At 41.4% G+C, this 24442-nt stretch overlaps 1 protein-coding gene across 3 annotated transcripts in view; it reads left to right on the forward strand.

Moving 5' to 3' along the window:
* The window catches only part of SLC4A10 (solute carrier family 4 member 10), a 194080-nt gene that overhangs the window by 165783 nt on the left and 3855 nt on the right, over window positions 1–24442 (forward strand). For 2 of the 3 annotated variants that reach the window (XM_069982813.1, XM_069982815.1), the window contains exons 16-24: window positions 1787–1948; window positions 2899–3012; window positions 5848–6009; window positions 6145–6396; window positions 10195–10263; window positions 12200–12373; window positions 12655–12777; window positions 13640–13707; window positions 19062–19178. In XM_069982813.1, the coding sequence (XP_069838914.1) occupies window positions 1787–1948; window positions 2899–3012; window positions 5848–6009; window positions 6145–6396; window positions 10195–10263; window positions 12200–12373; window positions 12655–12777; window positions 13640–13707; window positions 19062–19178 (1241 nt within the window). The remainder of the gene's footprint in view (window positions 1–1786; window positions 1949–2898; window positions 3013–5847; window positions 6010–6144; window positions 6397–10194; window positions 10264–12199; window positions 12374–12654; window positions 12778–13639; window positions 13708–19061; window positions 19179–24442) is intronic. The other variant, XM_069982814.1, reaches the window with a different exon arrangement.

Genomic DNA, 24442 nt, shown 5'->3' on the forward strand with positions numbered 1-24442 from the left:
CTTTTCTCCCCTCTTTCTCTCCCCCATGCTTTCTCCCCTGTTTCTCTCCTCCATGCTTTTCTCCCCTGTTTCTCTCCTCTGTTGCTTTCTCCCATTTCTCTCCTCCATGCTTTTCTCCCCTGTTTCTCTCCCCCATTTTTCTCTCCCCCATGCTTTTCTCCCCTGTTTCTCTCCCCCGTTTTTCTCTCCCCCATGCTTTCTCCCCTGTTTCTCTCCCTCATGCTTTTCTCCCCTGTTTCTCTCCCCCATCCTTTCTCCCCTGTTTCTCTCCCCCATGCTTTTCTCCCCTGTTTCTCTCCCCCATGCTTTTCTCCCCTGTTTCTCTCCCCCATGCTTTCCTCCCCTGTTTCTCTCCCCCATGCTTTCTCCCCTGTTTCTCTCCCCCATGCTTTCTCCCCTGTTTCTCTCCCCCATGCTTTCTCCTGTTTCTCTCCCCCATGCTTTTCTCCCCTGTTTCTCTCCCCCATGCTTTCTCCCCTGTTACTCTCCTCTGTTTCTCTCCCCCATGCTTTTCTCCCCTGTTTCTCTCCCCCATGCTTTATCCCCTGTTTCTCTCCCCTCTTTCTCTCCCCCATGCTTTTCTCCCCTGTTTCTCTCCTCCATGCTTTCTCCCCTCTTTCTCTCCCCCATGCTTTTCTCCCCTGTTTCTCTCCCCCATGCTTTTCTCCCGTTTCTCTCCCCCATGCTTTTCTCCCCTGTTTCTCTCCCCCATGCTTTATCCCCTGTTTCTCTCCCCTCTTTCTCTCCCCCATGCTTTTCTCCCCTGTTTCTCTCCTCCATGCTTTTCTCCCCTCTTTCTCTCCCCCATGCTTTTCTCCCCTGTTTCTCTCCCCCATGCTTTTCTCCCCTGTTTCTCTCCCCCATGCTTTTCTCCCCTGTTTCTCTCCTCCATGCTTTTCTCCCCTGTTTCTCTCCTCCATGCTTTTCTCCCCTGTTTCTCTCCCCCATGCTTTTCTCCCATTTCTCTCCCCCATGCTTTCTCCCCTGTTTCTCTCCCCCATGCTTTTCTCCCGTTTCTCTCCCCCATGCTTTTCTCCCCTCTTTCTCTCCCCCCTTGCTTCTCTCCCCCTGTGCTTCTCGCCCGTTTCTCTCCCCCCGTGCCTGCTCACCTCCTTCTAGATCGCGGCTGCTGCTGTCCGCCTCACCCACCGTAGCGGCCGGAGGTGCTCCTACAACTCAATCAGCTCAGAGCGGGAGCGTGGGGCCGCTGCGGTGGGCCGTGGCGCACGCGTTAATTGGATGCGTGCACCACGGCCCACCGCAGCGGCCCCACACTCCCGGTTTCCGCTGATTGGATGGAGGAGCGTGTCCGGGCGCTGCGGGCGGCCAGTAGGTAAGGAGGACAGCAGCAGCGGCAATCTGCGAGCCAGATGCGGCCATCAAAAGAGCCGCATCTGGCTCGCAAGAGCGGGGCAGAAGAGATCCGGGGCAGCAGGCATTTTATTCGGGGCATGAGCCCCGAATAAAACTGCCTAGCGACGCCACTGCTTAGAGCTAAGTAAACCTTGAGCATGCTTGCACTTGTATGAACCTATACTCTCAGTATTTGATTAATGGTGGCCCTAAAGCTGCCTGGAAAACATGGACTCCCTAGGGCTGCATCAAACTTCTTAATCCACTGGTAATCAAATGCCGAACACTCGGGTTTGGATTAACCTGAGTTTGCTCTAATTCGCTTTTATCTAATGGGAGCCTTAAGATCCAAGTGTAACCCTATATGTGTCAGATGTATGTATGTGTATACTCTGCATGAGACAAGTTACTAATACCCACTCTATTTTGACAGGAATGCCATGAATATAAGGGAGATTTTGTGGGCAGAGCCTGTGGACATGAAGGCCCATACGTACCCGATGTTCTGTTCTGGTCAATCATCTTATTCTTCGCTACTGTTACACTTTCGTCAACCCTGAAACAATTCAAAACCAGCCGATATTTTCCTACAAAGGTACAGACTATGGGGGAGATTTATCAAACATGGTGTAAAGTGAAACTGGCTCAGTTGCCCCTAGCAACCAATCAGATTCCACCTTTCATTTTTCAAAGAGTCTATAATGTATGAAAAGTGGAATCTGATTGGTTGCTAGGGGCAACTGAGCCAGTTTTACTTTACACCATGTTTGATAAATCTCCCCCTATATGTTACCTATCACATGTTGTACCTCACTGTCCTCACGTTAGTGAAATATTTTATTAAGGCTATGTTCCCACACAGTATTTTTGCTCAGTATTTTGGTCAACATTGTGCAAGCAAAACCAGGAGTGGACTGAAAACACAGGCAATGTTCACACACTGTTGAAATTTAGTGAATGGCCATCCTTAAACGGCAAATAACGTCGGTTATTTCAAATTATGGAAAAATGGCAATTATTTGCCATTAAACGACAGCCATCCACTAAATTTCAACAGTGTGTGAACATAGCCTTTCTGTTTTTTCAATTTTGGTTGCAAAATACTGTGTGGGAACATAGCCTAAAGGGGTTTTCCAATTTAAAAATACTTTTCCCTATCCACAGGATAGGGGACAGATATGAGATTGCTAGGGGCCCAACCTACGCACCACCCAGGGATCTAACTGTCGGTGTGACCCACGGCTCCGTTCCCTCTCTATGGACACATTTGAGAGGGACGGCTGTTCCATAGAAAATACATGGAGCGCAGGTCACATATCGACCCACAGCTCAATTCCTAACAAAGGAATTGGGTCGTCGATAGAGAGATCCCCAGGGGCACAGAGGTCGGACCCCCTGTGATCTCATACTTATCCTCTTTCCACTGGATTTTTACATTGGAAAACCCCTTTAAATTGAATAATTTTTATGCATGATTTATCACATTTCATTATGGGACTCATGGGGCTACAGATTCATATCTGACTCCTTTCGCTTTATCTATAGGTCCGTTCCATTATCAGTGACTTTGCTGTGTTCCTTACCATAATGATAATGGTCCTGATAGATTACGCTATAGGAATTCCATCTCCGAAGCTTCAGGTTCCCAGTGATTTCAAGGTAACAGAAAAGAGCAATTTAGAGTCAAAACCGTTAGTTTCATCGGCTAATTTGGGATCAATCAATAATCATTGGGGGTCTACTGGGGGGGGGGGGGGGTCGGGCAGGCTCTGCCCATGGTGCCGGGGTGAAACGTTCTCTTTAACCAATGCGCACACAGAGAGACCCCCATGGACCCTTCACTGAACATACCCTGCAAAGGGGCATCCATACAATTGTTGCTGTGCCTGCTACTAGAGCTCATGCTCAACTCCGTTCACCTCAAAGGGGATTATTCAATACCAGGTACAGCCATTCTCACATGGACCCTCACATGAACCTTCCTTTGATCTCATTTATCAAAATTATCTAAAAGAAAAACTGCCCATCGCAACCAATCACAGTGCAGCTTTCATTTTGAATTCTGTTCCTGAAAAATGAGAGCTGTGCTGTGATTGGTTGCTGTCAGCTTTTCCTTTAGACAGTTTTTGATTATTTCCCCCAAGGTCTCCAGTCTCTTCTGCACCCAATATTGTGCCCCCTCACTTCACAACCTCTTACAATTATAATGCTGCAACTAAGCATGTGCGATCAGCATTCTGAAGTTGAACCGCAGATCTTAAAGGGGTACTCCAGTGTTTAAAAACGTCTTATATATTGCTGCAGTTATATAGTAATCAATGAAGATGCTATCCTTACCTCTCCACGCTCCCCCCATGTACTCCTGTGGTGTCTCTGGGACCCCTGCTGAACGATTCCGCCACCACTTCCGAGACTCAGCAGTGACAGCCCACTCAGCCATACTTGATCAGTAGGGGTCGAAACGTCATATCCATGTAGACTTGGTGTCCAATAAACCTTTTGGAAAGAACCTCCTGGATGCTGTTGGACTTTCTCCATACCAATATCGTACTCCCACCCAGGGTTGTGGGTTAACTAGCGGGCATCCTACCGTGATTGGAAACACAAGGGACCATGAGTGCTGCTAATACCTTCCATTACCTCGGCCTACTTAGCCAGTCACTGACAGGACAGTACCGTGGCTAGTGATTAGCTGAGCAGGCTGTCACCGCTGAGACAAGTCTGTCTCAGAAGTGGCAGCAAAATCATTTATAGGGGAACCTGGAGTCACCGCAGAAAGACACCAGGGGAGTGTAGAGAGGTAAGAATAGCCTTTTTATTATTTTCTATACAACACAGCACTATATAAAAAGTTTTTAAATGCTGGAGTACCCCTTTACCCTACAAAACAAACACTGCAGTAAGTGGTGAAGGATTGCATGGGAAGCTATTGAAAAAGTTTCATTACTATATTTTGAGGGTTTTCACTTTGTACAAGACACACTCCTAAATGAGAGCAACCATGGTGTACTGGACTACCCCTTTAATACACTGCAGACCATTAGGACTGATTATTACAGGAAAGGTATAGCTCAGGGGTGGTGGTTCGGTAGAAACATTCGTTTTAGAATATAAATGGATTTTGCCTTCAGTGTTTGTATTATATTACCATGAATATGAATATATTAAAGTACCTGTCACTGTATATATTTCTGCATCCATTTGATTTTATAATAATCTGTTTTTAAAACTCCTGCGGGGAACCATTCATCAAGCAGAACACATTTTACCAACGTAATAAATAAGTAATGGCAACATTGGGAAATCGCAATCTCTAAGCAGCGATGATTTTTTTTGTTAGTTTTTTTTACATTTTGTTATGTTGCGGCTGTGCGCTAAATTAATAATTTTAAAAAAATCTACTTTCTTCTCATCATTTAGCGCTCAATGCCCCAAACTGAAAATGTGAAAACGGAATTTTAGAAAATTGTGCACATTTAGTTAAAAAGAAAAATTAAAACTTTCACCTAGACATAAGTATTCTGCCTCTTTGCTATGACACTTAATAGATTTGGCTCCTCCCATTTCCTTTGATCATCTTTGTGATCTTTGTGTACCTTGGAGTCACCTTTGGTAAATTCAGCTGATTGTACTGGATTCAGGAAATATAACCCTATGTATAAAAGATCTCACAGCTGATAATGTATATCAGAGCAAAAACCAAGACATGAGGAGGAAAGAACTGCCTGTAGAGCTCAGAGACAGGATTGTGTGGGGGTACATTAAAATGTTGCTGCATTGGAGGGTCACAAGAGCACAATGGCCTCCATTGTTAGATGGAAGAAGTTTGGAACAATCATGTCTCTTCCTAGATCTGCTGCCCCACTAAACTTAAGTAATCAGGGGAGAGATGCATTAAAGTGTCCATACACCTTTAATAATTGACAACCGAATAATCGTCCATCCTTTAGTTATCTCGTCTGTTATCTTCATACACAGGAACGTTTGGCACGGGAGACCTTTTCTGCATTTTCTATAGGGGGGGAGGGGTAAGCCATAGCCAGACAGCTCCAACTGCAGCTTATTTTTACAAGAGCAAAAGGGCCGGGCTGTGATTTTCCATATGTTAGTGGACGGTTGGGAGATCCTGATGCACCTTATACCGAGTTTAAAAGTATAGGTTGTATGGGGATCTTTAGGTGGTGACAACCCAAAGCTGAACTCCAAAAATCTTGTATGGAAGAAGGGAGAAACTTCCAGAAGGTCAACCATCACTTTGTAACCTTTTTGGTAAATTGTTAAATTGTTGCATTACATTTCAATTTCAGATGGAGTTAACCAATGAAATGGCTATGGTTATGAAAGTGAACCTACCCTTTAAACTGTGTTGACTAGCAGCTACATGAACATGAATGGAACATGAAGATACAAGTGTCCATAAAATGTCCTTATATAAATGTCTATTATAATTATACCGCTGGGAAATAATGTTGTTTTCTTTGGTGTCTCTTGCAGCCCACTAGAGACGATCGAGGCTGGATTGTTAACCCCTTAGGTCCAAACCCTTGGTGGACCGTGCTTGCTGCTGTTATCCCTTCTCTACTCTGCACCATTTTGATCTTCATGGACCAACAAATTACAGCAGTCATTATTAATAGAAAAGAACACAAGTTGAAGGTACAAATATGATCACATGAGTGTAAAAGCAGTCGTGGTTTTGTCATGGTTTTAATTGGTTTATATATACATATATATATATATATATATATATATATATATATATATATATTTTTTTTTTTTTTTTCAATGCAGAAAGCCTGTGGGTACCATCTTGACCTTCTCATGGTTGGGGTCATGCTCGGTGTGTGCTCTATAATGGGATTACCCTGGTTCGTCGCTGCCACTGTCCTTTCTATAACACACGTCAACAGTCTGAAACTGGAATCTGAGTGTTCCGCTCCAGGAGAACAGCCAAAATTTTTAGGAATCCGGGAACAAAGGGTCACAGGACTCATGATCTTTGTTCTTATGGGCTCATCAGTTTTTATGACAAGGGTTCTTCAGGTGTGTGAATACATTTTATTGTCTATCTATCTATCTATCTATCTATCTATCTATCTATCTATCTATCTATCTAACTATCTATCTATCTATCTATCTATTTATTTATCTATCTCTCTCTCTCCTATCTATCTATCTATCTATCTATTTATCTATAAAGTCAACGATGATCAGCGGCACACCAGTATCGTGAAAAAGTATGAAAATTTATTGTTCAAAAAATCAGAACATATTATGGATGCAGCACAGCAAAGCACGACGTTTCGGCGGGGTAACCGCCATTTTCAAGTGCAACGTAGTGAACTCAATATCAGATTTAAATATCCACACATGGTGAGAACTGTCAAACGTGATAGGTGCTAGAATCTGTCAATCATAGTAAGAGACCAATTGGTCCAAAGTGCTAATCAAGGAGATTCAGGTGAGTATAACTTGTGGCAAAGTGAAATATATTTACTAAAAATACATAGTGCAAAAGGTACTCAGTACAAAAATACAGATTTCACTTGAAATATAACATAACATATTATACGTATAATCCGTGGGTGAAACACACAGTGTCTGGGATTGTCTAGAGAGACGCCACATATACATTTGCCATGATGAAATAAATGGTAGTTGCTGAATATTTAAATAGCGGCATCAGGAGCAACAGCCCACTATCTTCATTATCAAGAATCTGCGTTTTTATTATACATGGAAATACCGGTGTGAATAGATGACTTGTATATTACAGCCGGACCACCCACTGGTAGGAGGCTCCAGCTATCCTCTTCCCAAACAGGACGAGTCATCAGCGGGTAGGAAACCAGATCTCAACAGTCGCACGGGAACCGCACGAGATGTGTGAATCGGTTCCAATCCTCCATCCAACTTGTGAGTATTTGTCCAGCCGATAAGAATTAATGCAGAAGTGGTTGTAGTGGCGTAAGTCTCTCTCCCTCCCCAGTGTGTTCACTCCTGCGGTATGATTAACATCTGAAAAGATACAAAGAATTCGGTAAGTATACATAATTAATGTCGTTTGTTGTACAAATATATAATATAATAAAGTTCACTACATGTACCCATTCCATGAGTAAGAGTAAGATCCTGGATGAGATAGAAAAAGACTCTACCTGAACATCGATGTAGTAATTTTATACTCTACATTTAGACCCGCAGGTTGCAGAGTATTTAATTCATAAATCCAATACAATTCCTTCTTCATTAAGATTGTTTGTCTATCACCCCCTCGTCTCTGGTTCTACCCTATCCAGAGCCATGAATCTCAGATCCCTCTCTGTGTGTCCCTCCTCTGCTAAATGTTTGGACACTGGTAGATCTAATTTTTTCCGTCTAATAGAATAGCGATGTTGGGCCAACCTTGTTTTTAAATCATATGTGGTTTCTCCCACGTATAATTTATTGCACGGGCAGGTCAGTAGGTAAACTACCCAATCAGATGTACATGTCAAAAATTGTTTGAGATGATATACTTTTTTGCTTATGGGATGTGTGAAAGTCTTCCCTTTGATCATGTGCTTGCAATTCACACAACCGAGGCACGGAAATGACCCTGTTCTTTTTGTTGTCAGGTAAGTTTGTCTGTCCTTGGTCTGTTTGTTGAGTTCTGTAGTGACCAGTCTATCTTTTAAATTTCTGCTCCGTCTGTAGGACATAAGTGGTGGGCGTGTCAATTCTGGAATGTTATGATGATTGCGAGCAACAATATTCCAGTGCTTCAATATGATGTTATTGATCTGCGGACAAAAATCAGTGTATGTGGTTACAAAGGGAATTCTGTCAGTCTGTTGACCACTGCCTTAAACAATATGGGAAGTAACTTTTGTGAGAGAGGGTACCCTCCAAAAGTGGTTGAATCCTGCAGACAGAGGGTACTGAGGTTAGACCGCAAGGACTTATTAGTGACGAAACCTAAGAAACAGACTGACAGAATTCCCTTTGTAACCACATACACTGATTTTTCTCCGCAGATCAATAACATCATATTGAAGCACTGGAATATTGTTGCTCGCAATCATCATAACATTCCAGAATTGACACGCCCACCACTTATGTCCTACAGACGGAGCAGAAATTTAAAAGATAGACTGGTCACTACAGAACTCAACAAACAGACAAGACAAACAGACAGACAAACTTACCTGACAACAAAAAGAACAGGGTCATTTCCGTACCTCGGTTGTGTGAATTGCAAGCACATGATCAAAGGGAAGACTTTCACACATCCCATAAGCAAAAAAGTATATCATCTCAAACAATTTTTGACATGTACATCTGATTGGGTAGTTTACCTACTGACCTGCCCGTGCAATAAATTATACGTGGGAGAAACCACATATGATTTAAAAACAAGGTTGGCCCAACATCGCTATTCTATTAGATGGAAAAAATTTGATCTACCAGTGTCCAAACATTTCGCAGAGGAGGGACACACAGAGAGGGATCTGAGATTCATGGCTCTGGATAGGGTAGAACCACTGAGACGAGGGGGTGATAGACAAACAATCTTAATGAAGAAGGAATTGTATTGGATTTATGAATTAAATACTCTGCAACCTGCGGGTCTAAATGTAGAGTATAAAATTACTACATCGATGTTCAGGTAGAGTCTTTTTCTATCTCATCCAGGATCTTACTCTTACTCATGGAATGGGTACATGTAGTGAACTTTATTATATTATATATTTGTACAACAAACGACATTAATTATGTATACTTACCGAATTCTTTGTATCTTTTCAGATATTAATCATACCGCAGGAGTGAACACACTGGGGAGGGAGAGAGACTTACGCCACTACAACCACTTCTGCATTAATTCTTATCGGCTGGACAAATACTCACAAGTTGGATGGAGGATTGGAACCGATTCACACATCTCGTGCGGTTCCCGTGCGACTGTTGAGATCTGGTTTCCTACCCGCTGATGACTCGTCCTGTTTGGGAAGAGGATAGGTGGAGCCTCCTACCAGTGGGTGGTCCGGCTGTAATATACAAGTCATCTATTCACACCGGTATTTCCATGTATAATAAAAACGCAGATTCTTGATAATGAAGATAGTGGGCTGTTGCTCCTGATGCCGCTATTTGAATATTCAGCAACTACCATTTATTTCATCATGGCAAATGTATATGTGGCGTCTCTCTAGACAATCCCAGACACTGTGTGTTTCACCCACGGATTATACGTATAATATGTTATGTTATATTTCAAGTGAAATCTGTATTTTTGTACTGAGTACCTTTTGCACTATGTATTTTTAGTAAATATATTTCACTTTGCCACAAGTTATACTCACCTGAATCTCCTTGATTAGCACTTTGGACCGATTGGTCTCTTACTACGATTGACAGATTCTAGCACCTATCACGTTTGACAGTTCTCACCATGTGTGGATATTTAAATCTGATATTGAGTTCACTACGTTGCACATGAAAATGGCGGTTACCCCGCCGAAACGTCATGCTTTGCTGTGCTGCATCCATAATATGTTCTGATTTTTTGAACAATAAATTTTCATACTTTTTCACGATACTGGTGTGCCGCTGATCATCGTTGACTTTATTGATTGAAGTTCCTGGTCGGAACCATATCAGCTGGCACCCACCTCGTTGGGACCTGTAGTGCCACTCACTTCCACCAGCTATCTATCTATCTATCTATCTATCTATCTATCTATCTATCTATCTATCTATCTATCTCATATCTATCTATCTATCTATCTATCTATCTATCTATGGTGCCATATACTATATGCATAAAGTATTAAACTTTTTGCTCTTTTTTTGGTTTAGTTTATTCCTATGCCAGTTCTTTATGGCGTCTTTCTGTATATGGGTGCCTCGTCACTAAAGGGAATTCAGGTAATGTAATACGAATAAACCCTACTTTATATAGTAGAGCACATATACTTGATCCCTGTTGTAGTCATCAGTGGGTAGTAATGTTTCAATAGCCATTTGGACTCCAACCAATGTAGTAGTCATCTCCTAACCAGTGGATAGATATTAACTTCTTAGTTCACAGGACCTGTTGGAATTTTTTTGCCTTTTTAGTTTTTTTTTTTACCTTGACTCTCATCTATGTTGCATTATGTATTGTAAAAGATTAGAATACTTAAAGCGTTACTGTCTGTTGGAAAAACTTTTGAAATGTCATGGAGACATGTCAAAAGTTTTGATGGGTTCAGGTCTGAGGGTTCAGACCCACACCGATCGGGAAAACGAGCGGGGAGAGGACAAGATGCAGCGCATCCTCTCCCCGCTCTTTGTATGAAAAAAAAGAGTTGGGCTCTATAGACTTAGGCCGGGTTTACATTTGTCCGGCGGTACGGCGGCGTTTCCCTCCAGCGCATGAGAAAAGCACCGGAGGGAAACGCATTATTGAACTGATCCCATTATTTTCAATGGGATCGTTCAATGCATGCGGCGTGTAAATATTGACGCCGCACCGCCGGACCGGCCGCACAGGAGAACGCAGCATGCAGCGTCCTTCCGTGCGGCCCGCAAGGCTGTGCGGCGCCGCATCCACTAAAGTGAATGGAGCGCCGAATGCCTCGCCGGACAGGACGCATGCCGTTCGGCTCATGGCATCCGGCGTTGAGGCAAATAGCAGCACAATAAACATATATCTCCCCCTGTGTGCTCTCCCCCTCCCCATAGCCCCCCATTGCATATAGCCCCCCCTGTTGCTCTTCCAGTAGTATATAGCCCCCCTGTTGCTCCCCCAGTAGTATATAGCCCCCCTGTGGCTCCCTCAGTAGTATATAGCCCCCCTGTGGCTCCCCAGTAGTGTATAGCCCCCCTGTGGCTCCCCAGTAGTAGATAACCCCCCCATGTGAGCTCCCTCCATTAGTATATAGCCCCCCTGTGGCTCTCCCAGTAGTAAATAGCCCCCTGTGGCTCCCCAGTAGTATATAGCCCCCTGTGGCTCCCCCAGTAGTAGATAGTCCCCCCATGTGAGCTCCCACCATTAGTATATAGCCCCCCTGTGTGCTCCCCACCATTAGTATATAGCCCCCCTGTGTGCACTGATGTCTGGGGGGGCTGCCACTATACCATCAGTTGTCACACTTTGCGCTCATCAGTTGTCAAGGTCCTCGCAGCGTATTGTCATCACGCTGCGAGGACCTTAAAATCCCATTGAAAATGACAGAAAAACATAGGGGGGAAAAAATGACAACTGATGAGAGCAAAGTGTGACAACTCATGGCAACTCATGGCAACTGATGGAAACTGATGGTTTTTAATGAAAAAAAGGATAGGAAAACTGATGACAACTGATGCATTTTTGGCATCAGTTGTGACATCAGTTGTGGTCAGTTTTTTGAGAAAAAACGCAACTGACGCCAACTTATATATGTAAACCCAGCCTTACATTATGAGCCTGATTACTTTCTAATTTTAACACAGAGCGGGAGTGGACTGCGCTGCATCGTGTCCTCTCCCGCCTCGTTCTCTCAATTAGTACGGGTCTGAACACTCAGACCTGGACTGATCAAAACTTTTAACATGTCTCTATGACATGTCAAAAGATTTTCCAAACGACATTGACACTTTAATGTTGTAGACCGTACCAAAAATATTGAAAATAGATCAGCAAACCCAAACATCCATATCTAAGAACTGCTAATTGTATTGTTCCCTTTGATCTAGACAGTCTGCCTTGTGTTCTAGAAAATTGGGGAACCCTAAAATTCAGAAATTCCACCTTGATCCTCATTGGTTCAGTTCAGTAGTTTATGGGAAACAATAGATATAGATGAATAATGGAAATAATTAAACCAATTCTGTTTTGTAGTTCTTTGATCGAATCTTGTTGTTCTGGATGCCAGCAAAACATCAGCCAGACTTCATCTACCTGAGACATGTTCCCCTACGCAAGGTTCACCTGTTCACCGTGTTGCAGCTGACTTGTCTCATACTGCTGTGGGTCATCAAGGCATCCCGGGCAGCCATTGTGTTTCCTATGATGGTGAGAAGTTGTGTTGACTACATCCAAAGGTAGTGCCTGTTGAAGGGGTTGTGGCGCACAGTGAAGCCAAATGACCCCTCAATCAGCTGATCAGTGGGGTTCTGGGAAATGGGCCCTACCAATCTGGTATCCTAAGAGTTAACTATTAATTTTGACAACCTGTAAAATCCCTTCAAATATATTCATAATAAATTTAATGACATGATGTATTGTGTTTCTCTATACCCTTATTGATCCATAGTTTTCTTGACTTTCATGACTTTATTTGCTTCCTTGATCAGGTCTTGGCATTGGTGTTTGTGAGGAAACTGATGGACTTTTTCTTTACCAAACGGGAATTGAGTTGGTTAGATGATTTAATGCCCGAAAGTAAGAAAAAGAAATTGGAAGATGCAGAAATAGAGGTATGTACGCTATATGCATTCTCGTAGTAAGATGGTGGGTTGATAAACCTTTGGTTAATAATCCAGAGGGGCGCATAGAACAGAAATTATTCCTAAAAAATTACTGACTCTATATTCAAACTCTGCAAAGGCACAAAGTCCTATTTTGCTGTTCAGAGCTATCTCACTGTATTGACTATATATTGTTTATACTGTAAATCCTAGATAGAGTGATTTTCACATACTACCTTTCATCTGTGACTCATAGCAGAGAAAAATGCATTTATTCTTAAAGAGACTCTGTCAGTAGGTTTATGGTGTCCTATCTCAGGGTAGCACAAACTAGTGAGAGAGAAGCTGAACAGAATGATGTATCACTTACATTGTTCTGTGCATCTGATTCAGAGATATCCTCCTGAATAACATGGACAATAAGTAGTCCTCTCCATTAGGTGCATGAGCCCAGTAGTCCTGGATATTCATAAGAAGCAGAAAACTCTGTCCATCAGCTGCTTATTGGCAGTTATCTATCATGCTGTGTATAGGCAGTCACCTGTCAATGAGCAGCTGGTGGGCAGGGGCAGCAAGAATCTTATTCTCCTGCATATTAGGAGAACAGATGCACAAAATGATGTAAGTAATATTTTACTAGTTTATGCTGCCCCCATTTAATGCAGCATAAACCTAGTGTGAGATTCTTTAAGTGCAAAGAGTCAACAAGGCTTTCCCATGCTCCCAAGTGATGAGGAAGTTACGGTTATTCCGGTTAACACTGATAAAAGACTCTAGAAGAACACTGTAAAATTCTTCTCTGGGATTGCTTAGTAGTATAACTTTTATAAGTGATTATTTTGCCTGACGCTGTTTCCTTGTGTCCGTCTAGGAGGAACAGAGTATGCTTGTGCTGGAAGATGAAGCAACTGTTCAATTACCAATGGAAGGGAATTGCAGGTAATCGTATGATGTTCCGGTACTTTTATACTATGTGTTATTACTTTATCGCCAAAGACAATTAATACAGCAGAATCCAATTTGTATATGTAGACCCCCGCAGTGTTCACTATGTACTATACCTGACCACAAATATCTCCCATAGGGGCAGAAATGTCCATACAAAGCCTTCATGTGTTTGATGCCTCTAGGGAAGACTAATATCTTTATATAGAATGTGTGACTGTATACAAATCCAAAATGATGCCTGCTTATACCTTTGTATGAAGTCAGAGGCTTACAAAGATACAAGAGAATTCAATGCCCCCTATTCAATGCAGAAAGGAGTGATAATAACTCAATATACATGAGGCCGAGTAGAGGGAGTTCTGACCTCCTCACTAGGATGCCCATATGTCCTATTATGGCCTTATCCAATAGGTTTGATAATAAAAAGTTACCTGGTCCTTCATTTATCTGGTGGAGGTTATAAGAACACACTTTTGGTCTCTTTCGGGATGGTATGCTTTGCCATAATGTTTCTTTTATCTATGGAAAAGAGCAGGAGACTATGATTTTCTAGATCGTGGGCCACTAAAAAAAACAAATCCGGGGAATATACTGTACACCACAGTTATAATCAGTGAGTTATGATATAGCATTCACTAAAACACCCTATGTATTTTTCTAAGCTTCATCATATACAGTTGGGAATCTCTTCATGTTAATTAAAGGGGTTATCCAGCATTAGAAAAACATGGCCACTTTCTTCCAGAGACAAAACAACTTTTGTCTTTAGTTCAGTTGTGGTTTCCAATTAAGCTCTGTTCACTTGCAATCCGAGTTGCAAAACCTACACCCAAACTGAAGCCAAGAGTGGTGCTGTCTCTGGAAGTAGCCATGTTTTTCTAACGCTGGATAACCCCTTTAAGCCTAGGAATATCTGAAGGAACCGCCATAGCCTGAATCATTCCAGGGGGTACAGCCACCCCCACATGGCTACATTGTATCCTACAACATTGCATCACCCATTGACTACATTTATGTGAATCACCTTACAGATCACATACATGTAGTCGGTTGTTAGCAGATCAATGTAATTTATTGTAAGCTAAAGTAAAAGATTGCCCGGAGGCTTAGTTGTTTTATCTCCTCTCTACCTACCTACAGTAAGGAATACCCAAACCTTTCTACAATTTTTTTAAACAATGGTGAAGATTTATCAATCCATCTTACTGCCCTATTAAATGGCCCAATGCCTCTTGTAAGTGGGCGCCCATCTGCTATATTGGTGCTCACTTACCCAGCCTATTACATGTCTTGATAATTATATAGAAAGGGCTGCACAGACATCATTAGTAGGGATGGTCCGAACCTGCCGAGGATGGGTTCGTATGAACCCAGACTCTGGGCAATGATTCCCGCTGTCTTAAACCTCCGTGCAGAGGCTGGATACAGCGGGAGGACCGCCTGGAAAACCGGGATACAGCCACAGCCATAGGCTGTATCCCAGTTTTCCAGGCGGTCTTCCTGCTTTATTCACCCTCTCCACGGAGGTTTAAGACAGCGGGAATCATTGCCGAGAGTCCGGGTTCGTACGAACCCGAACCTCGGCAGGTTCGGACCATCCCTTATCATTAACGATGTCTGTGCAGCCCTTGCCCTTAAACATTACCTCTCCATGACCCCCGGTCTTCTGTCCTTTGCTTGCTTCCTGGAGCTGCCACTGTTAGAGCGGGTCTCTGAACTGACAGGCTGTTCAGCCAATCCCTGACAGGGATTGACACCGCCAATGATTAGCTGAGCAGCCTGTCAGTTTAGAGACCCGCTTTAAAGCTCCAGCAGCAGCTCTGGGGGACCCGGGACCATGGAGGGGTAATGTATACAGTTTATTTTTATTTTTTTTCAATCATCATCCTGTGTAATAGGGCCCTTACAGTCTTATATACAATATAAATTTTGCGAAATCTTTTACATTTTGTTACGTTGTGGCCGTGTCCCAAAATTAAAAAATCCCCAACCATTTTGCTCTCAATATCCCATAGTGACAAAGTGATAACAGTATGGTAAATAACTTTGCTAATTTAGTAAAAAGGAAAAACTAAAATATTACACTGATGTAAGAGGTCACAAGGTTTACACCTGGATTTGGGAATTTTCTGCCAATCCTCTCTGCAGACCCTTTTGAGATCTGTCAGGTTTGATGGGGACCATCAGTGTCAGATATTTGGGTTTCAGTCAGGACTATGGTTGGGCCACTAAGGAACATTCACAGAGTTGTCCCTAAGCTGCTCCTGTGTTGTCTCGGCTGTGTATTTGTCAATGACAGCATCATGTTGGAAATTGAAGCTTCAGCCCAGTCTGAGGTCCAGAGCTTTCTGGATTAGGTTATCATTAGGGATATCTCCGTACTTTGCTCCATTCAGCTTCCTTCAAAACTCCAGGTGGCTTCCATGTCTATTATTAAGGAGCAGCTTCTTTCTGAGCACCCTCCCATTAATCCCAGATTGGTGGAAGGTGAAGTGATAAGTAGCCTTTGGGAATATTCTTCCATCTGCACACAGGATCTTTGGATCCTTTGGGTCCAAAGTGACCATTGGGTCCTTGGTCATCTCTTGATCACCAATGCCCCTTTTCCCCAGTTACTTAGTATGGTTAGGCAGTCAGCTCTAGTAAGAGTCCTAAATGTTACAAACTTCCATTTAAGAATTATGGAGGCCACTGTGATCTTAAAAATGTTCAGTTTTGCAGAAATAGTTTTGTCCCCTTCTCCAAATCTGTGCCTCCATACAATCTTGTCTCTGAGCTCTACAGGTGGTTTTCTCCTCCTCATGGCTTGGCTGTTGCTCTGATATACATTGTCAGCTGTGAGACGTTATACCCACTATCCTTTGTCCTCCCAAATCCTGTCCATTCAGCTGACTGTACCACAGGTGACCCCAATCAGGGTGCAAAATCATCTTAGAGTAAATGAGCAGAAATGGGAGGAGTCAGAGCAGATCTTTAAGTGTAAAGAGCTTGAATATATACATAGAATTTTAGTTTTTCCTTTTTACTAAATTTTGATCTCACATCATCCTTATGGGGTACTAAAAAAAAAAAAAAAAAAAAATATATATATATATATATATATATATATATATATATTCAATTGTCAATAATGAAAAGGAAGAGCAGCATACCAGGAGGAGACAAGTTTGCTTAGTGAATGTATTCGCAAAATTATTTAACTTGACAAGTCCCACAAGTATAACTATATAAGTTTGGATAGGTATCCCTTTAAGTCTAAAGTTGTGTCCTAATATGTGAACAATACTGTTTATTTATGTGTAAGAAATCTTTACATGGCTATGTTCACACAACGTCAAAAATAGAGAAAAGGCAGTCGATTTTGATATTTGAAAAAAAGTTTTTGCCGCGTTTTAACTGACTGCAATGGCAATGCATTGAAGTCCATTGGAAGACAGACGTCCAATGCACACAATGTATTGAATAACGGATGTTTTTGCCGCGGACGTCAAAATAATGAACATGATCATTATTTTTGGATATGTTTTGCAAACAGTGGACGTTTTTTATTAGTTGTTTTTCTCAGTTTTTCTTTTTCCACCGTTCCTTCTCTGTTTTTACTGTTAAATTCAATGGACTTTTCAATTAAAGGGGTTGTCCAGCGAAAAACTTTTTCTTTCAAATCAACTGATATCAGAAAGTTTTATAGATTTGTAATTTACTTCTATTAAAAAATCTCAAGTCTTCCCATACTTATTACCTGCTGTATGTCATGCAGGAAATGTTGTTTTATTTTCAGTCTGACACAGTGCTCTCTGCTGACATCTCTGGCCGAGACAGGAACTTTGTCTCGGTTTTCTATGAATCCCCATAGAAAACCTCTCCTGCTCTGGGCAGTTCCTGTCTCGGCCAGAGATGTCAGTAGAGAGCACTGTGTCAGACTGAGAATAAAACAACATTTCCTGCATGACATACAGTAGCTAATAAGTATGGGAAGAATTGAGATTTTTTAATAGAAGTAAATTAAAAATCTGTATAACTTTCTGATATCAGTACATTTGAAAGAAAAAGTTTTTCGCTGGACAATCCCTTTAAGCCACACCCAAAGGCGAATTAGTAACCCCAAACTAGAATAATGTACAAACACCAGTCATTGCACTAAGGGGAGGCCAGACAGCCAAATAACGTCTGTTATTTTAGACTCAAAATAACGGATGTCATTTTAAACTGAGCTGAAAAAACGTTGTGTGAACATAGCCTATGAGTGGGAGCTCTGTTGTCTGTCAAAAACTTTTCTAATGCTGTCAGACATGCAAAGTGGTAAATTTACCATTCTGGCTGCTGTAACCTCTAGGGGAGCTCACATTAAAGGATTTAAAAAAAAAATCATGCAGTAAGACCCTAATATCCTCCAGTGGCTACTGTACGCCTTACAATAAAATGATGTTGAAAATATGTGTATCTCTTTTTCTCCTTTCATTGACGTTTTAGAACATTTCTCTGAGCCTAATGGAAACCTACATCCTGTAAATTGATCATTCACATAAGACCTAATGATGCATTGTTATACATGTGCCTCCTGTAAAAATATTTTTAAATTAACTGGTGTCAGAAAATTATACTAATTTGTAAGTTACTTTTATTTAAAAATCTTGTCTTCCAATACTTATCAGCTGCTGTATACCCAGCAGGAAGTGTTGTATTCCTTCTAGTCTGACACAGTGCTCTTTGCTGCCACCTCTGTCCATGACAGGAACTGTCCAAAGCAGTAGCAAATCAATATAGAAAACCTCACCTGTTCTAGACCATGTCAGACTGGAAAGAATACACCACTTCCTGCAGGACATATTAAAGCTGATACAATAAGTACTGATATATTTTTTTTTTATTTATAGAATTAATTTAGAAATCTGCAACTTTCTGACACCAGTTGATTTGAAAACATTTTTTTCTACCCCTTTAAGGCTCAAAAAAGGCTGTTATTTTTTTCCTACAGCTGTACATGGCTACAACCATAAGCGTATTGAGCCCTTTAGTGGGAGGGGCCATTTAAATGCCAAAATATGTCTGTATTCAAGCGCATATTTTGGGCCATGGATGGTCTATAATTTTTCCAAATGAAAATATGTCCCAAATGAAAAAATAATATAATCATAAAAATAGTTAACAAAGGAGCCAAAAAAACTGGCTTAAAAACTGCTGTTCATTAGGCGGGTAAAAACGGTGGGTGTGTGTAAACAGAAACTTGAATTTTCTTTAGCAAATCTTTTTATCTTTTCACCTGGTGACTTCTGGGACTCTGGGATCTCTGGGCCACTCTGAGTCCGGTTATTCACTGTGTGCATTATTGTGTTAATTCTGTCTAGAGAGGACCCATCAGTAATAAACATTTCTGATGAAATGGCAAAAACCTCTGTGTGGAAGACTCTGCTAATAACCTCAGAAAATGCAAAGACTAAGGAATCAAGCTTTTCTTCTAAAAGGTTTTAATTTTTTTTTTCTTAGTATTTTCATTCCTTGTTTTGTATAATTCTAGTAGAGTCGAACATTTTTCTGTAATACGTCCAGAGCATCATTTTTTTTATATTTAGTTGCATTTCACAGTAAATATCTAGTAGAGGGCTTTTCTAATCTGAAGCATTGGTGGCATATCTACAGAATATGGCCTAAACATCTGATTGTTGGGGTCTTCCCTGTAGGACTCTGATCTATCAGGATATCCACGACCCTCTGATTCCCATTTGCTAATGCAAAGTACCCATATGCCCTTCCTTAAAAATGAAGTTTGGCCTCAGGTTTATTTTTTGTATAATGGAAGGGCAAAGGGTAAAAACAGCAAACAGCACTAACTTACCTCTCCCCATGCCCGCAATCCACCATCCGACTGGCATCAGGGCCCCCGCCGGAAGGCATTTTTGATGACGTCACAACTTTGGGGAGAATGGCTGTCCCAGCTTATGGACAGACCACTTAGCCAATGAGTTAGTGGAGCGGCAATCAGTGACTTCGCCAGTACAGGAGATGGCGGATCGTGGGTACGGCGAGAGGTAAGTTAGTGCTGTTTGTTATTTCCCCTCGTTCCCTGCCATTTAAAAAAAAACCCTAAGGCCGGACTTCTCCTTTAAAGTGAACCGTCACCAGTATAATGCTGTTTAATTTACTTACATCAGGTTATAGAGCAAGGGGAGCTGAGAATATATATATATATATATATATATATATATATATATATATATATATATATATATATAAAAATTTCCGGGGGGGGGGGAATATTTACTACAATTTTTTTGAAATCCCTGATCTTTCTGAGCTTAGCAGTCCAGTGGGCGGTGTCGCTTAAAGATTGACAGTTTTAAAAAAAAGTGCTTTAAAGTGCCTCTTTCGTTTTAAAAAAAAACTCGGAAAGACATGTCAAAAGTTTTTTATCAGTCCAGGTTTCAGTGTTCTGATCGTGACTAGAGATGATCGAACATCGGAAAATCTTAGGTTCTATAGAGTTCCAACCTTCCGCATTTGATTCCCGATGCCTTCCTGGTCCGTGGGGAAGAAGGAGACAGCCTGGGTACCGCCTGGAATTCCAGGATTCAGCCTAGGTCTCCTCCTTCCCCACGGTCCGGGAAGGCATCGGGAATCAAATGCGGAAGGTTCGACAAGGTTCGAGTTCTATAGAACCTAAGATTTTTAGATGTTCGATCATCTGTAATCCTGACCAATTGTGCAGGTTCCTCTCCCAGCTCTGTGTCAAGTGATGAGTCGGACCCACAATGAAAGTCTATGAGCCCAGCTTGTCCCACGATCGCTCAGGATCTGAACACTCAGACAGACATGTCAAAAGTTTTGTTCAGTCCAGGACTGAGATGCCAAATGTTTTTGTAACAACAGTGACACTTTAACTAAATAAGGGTAGACACATCTGTAGTTGCAGAACCCACTGGTTGCGTTGACTTCAGTAAAGACATGACCATGCTTATGTGCTTCTTTCTCCACAATTACAATAGAACTTGTAGTACAGTATATCTATCTCTCCACTAACGCCAAAGCCAGTTGGTGACTGAATTGCATTGGCAAAATGGGGTCAGAATATTCTGTTCTCCCAATAGGTGGGAGCTAAAAACTTGTGACTTATCTCTACCAGACAGCCATGGCACATACTATGGATATGTCATAAATAGTAGTGAGCAGACTTGATGAAACTGTCCAGGTTCAGCGACCTCTCTGAACCTTAATGTTCAGTATTTGACTCCCGTCATGCAAAGAAGTTGGATCATATTTCAAGAAAACAAAGATACGGCCATAGGCTGTATTCACGTATTTTGGGAATCCCTAGAGGGGCATCCAACTTCTCAAGACGCCGAGTCAAATGCTGAGCATTCAGGTTTAGAGAGGTTGATGAACCCGGACAGTTTCCTCAAGTCTGTTCACCACTAGTCATAAATGCATCAGGTAGGAAACCTCTTCAAGCTTAAAAGGGTTATCCCAAGATGCAAAGTTATTCCCTATCTACAGGATACAGGATAACTAATTTATTGGTGGGGGTCAGACCACTGGGACTTATCCTGTGGCTAGGGCATAACATTACATCTTTGGATTTGGACTTAAGATTTTACAAAGGAATTGCATATTTGTGTAATCATCAGAATTGGGTAATAACCCGGCAGGGAGTTTCGACCCCATTGCTATTGATCTGTGCTGGTTAGCAATGTCTAAAATACATAACTAAATTCTGTCCATGCAGATCTTGTATGCATTACAATTTTAAGTACAGGTTGCCATAAGTATTTCCAACATTGACCTTACAACAAATGCCGTGAAAAGGCAAGGAATAGAAAAATCTCTTCAGATCGCAGCCTATTGTTGAATCAGTTGATGCTGCTTCATTTTTGATGCTGCTTCTCAAGCTAAGGTCAGAAGTGGAATTGGAAAGAATGGGACTAGAGATGAGCGAACCTGGAGCATGCTCGAGTCGATCCGAACCCAAACTTTCGGCATTTGATTAGCGGTGGCTGCTGAAGTTGGATAAAGCGCTAAGGCTATGTGGAAATCAAGGATATAGTCATTGGCTGTATCCATGTTTTCCAGACGACCTTAGAGCTTTATCCAAGTTCAGCAGCCCCAGCTAATCAAATACCGAACATTCGGGTTCGGATTGACTCGAACCCGAACCCGTTTCACTCATCTCTAAACGGGACAACTCCAAAAAAAAGCATCATAAACAGAAAAAAAAAAGCCCTTCATAAAAGTAGTGATTTTGACCATAGTAAAGTATGTTGGGTTGTTACGCATGCAATTCCTTCATAAAATCATTAAAATGGCCCAAGGGTGGGATGTGACATATTTTTAGGTTAGTCTAAGTTGTAGGGATTTGGCTAGTGTCATTGTCCTTTGTCCAGTTATAATTTTCCTATTACATGTAGTATCACTGTATTCATCCCAGACGATGGCTAGACCCATGATGTTCTTTGTCTGTACTTGTTCATTTTCTTCCATTACTGTTTTTTTTCCATTTCCAAGGATCATTTACCTTGTTCTAGTTGTGAAACCTATTTGCATTTTTGTCTGTTTTATTGCTCCTGATGAGTCGCACTGAGCCTATTCATGCTATGAGCAATTCTTAAAGGGGTTGTACATGCGCTTTTCCCCCAGAACCATCACCATCCTTATTCGTAGACTGTACATGGCATTACATACTGTATAACCCCCATCCATGTGAATAGATACAATATGACACACAGCCCATGATAAAGAGTGTAGTTCCAGGGGGGAAGCTAACCCATTTACTCTAATCTTGGACAACCCCTTTAAGAAAGTGTGGTCATTTATGTGTTGGATATTGGTGTAAAATACGAATCACATAGCAGTTAAGTTATAGTCTGTCTAAATTTAAATCAACATATTGTAAAGTGAAAATTTAAATAAAGTAAATTGCTATTTTTACAAAGCAATTTGTGATTATTGCATTTAAGAGACACCCCTTCCCTGAATCCCAATAATAATAGTAGATAATACCACATGACCAGGGGCCCAGGGTCCAGATAAAGGTCTAATTTGGTTATAAGCATCAATATAGATACTATGGGGGAGATTTATCAAACATGGTGTAAAGTGACACTGGCTTAGTTGTCCCTAGCAACCAATCAGATTCCACCTTTCATTCCTCACAGACTCTTTGGAAAATGAAATGTGGAATCTGATTGGTTGCTAGGGGCAACTGAGCCAGTTTCACTTTACACCATGTTTGAGAAATATTCCCTTATGGGCTCACGATTCCATTGATTCTATTCAGCTTTTAGAGGTTATAGATAATATTAATCCATAAATGATACAAAGCCAAATGGGCCAGTCAGTGGTATTGTCCCAGTTGCATGTTCTTTCATATTACTGATCTTGTGAATAGTGATGTGATCATTTCCATGTCATGATAATTTCGAGCCCATCCACAGTACGATAGTCAGGTCATCGGAATCAGCAGCAGATTTGCTCAGTTCTTTGAAACAGTATAAAAAAAGCCAACTACTATAGAAATAGAATGAGAAGAGTTATACTTCACATCTTTGGATCCACTCCCAGTTTGGGCTTTAAAATACTGGTGTAAATCCGTTGTGTGAATAAAGCCTAGAATAAATATATACTACTAAAGATGTACCAATAGAGATGAGCAGACCTGCCGAAAGTTTAGCGGGATTCAAATGCTGATCGTCCCAGTTTGTGTGAACAAAAATTTTTGAAAGTTTGAGCTCTTCTCTATATACCGACCTTGAGGGTATTGACAGAAAGGCGATTTCAGTGCAAAATGTATTGGTAACTAGAGATGATCGAACAGCATTGATGTTCAGGTTTGAACCAGGCGGTACTCGGGCTGTCTCCACCTTCCCCACGGAACGGGAATGCCAATGCCAAATGCCAATGGTTCAAGTTCGTACGAACCTGAACATCAGCGCTGTTTGATCTCTATTGGTAACCAATCTACAGGATAGATCAATATCTGACTGACAGAAACACCTGCCTTCTGTGGGGGACAGCAATTATAAAAATTCACACAACTTTGTCTCTAATACGAGTTTCCTCAACCCCGTTCACATAAAAGTTTGCATCAAGAGTTTTCCATGCAGATTTCAATCCATTGGCTATCGGTGTGGCAACACTGGCATTAAACAGTGTCATGGTTAAAGCCACTGTGTAGCCCCAACCTATGAATCATAAAAGGAGGGCCACCATCTACTAACTCAAAATTCTTTAATGGGATATGTAGAAATTTTTTTAACTAGACAACCCCTGCAAAAAACGAGCTCCGATTCATTGGCATTTACAAAAAAAAAAGTTCAATTTTTTTTTTTTTTACAGTTCTGTTAAATGTGGCCCATTATTCTTTATTCTGGGCATGTTTAAATGTTATATGGCCTCATCAATTACAATGAAATCATCTCACAAATATTCACATTATATCCATACAATTTAACTGTACTATACAGTAGGCAGACACCCCATATAACTCACAATCTCCATTTGCATGCTACCTGATAGACTCAGCATTATCTGAATTCTTGTATACATGCAAAACTACTGTATTTAATGTATTGAATATTACATTTCTGTCATAAGCTCCCCTTCATAATCACTGTAGAAGCTGATCCCTAAAGGTAAGATCTCCCTGTCATCCAATTAACCCATATAATAACAGATGAGTATGAGATGGCTACCTCCATGTACATTCGTAACACTGCAGTGGGTTACCATTGGGACTACA

The sequence above is a fragment of the Dendropsophus ebraccatus genome, chromosome 9 (genome assembly GCF_027789765.1).
Source record: "Dendropsophus ebraccatus isolate aDenEbr1 chromosome 9, aDenEbr1.pat, whole genome shotgun sequence".
In the NCBI taxonomy this organism is placed as follows: domain Eukaryota; kingdom Metazoa; phylum Chordata; class Amphibia; order Anura; family Hylidae; genus Dendropsophus; species Dendropsophus ebraccatus.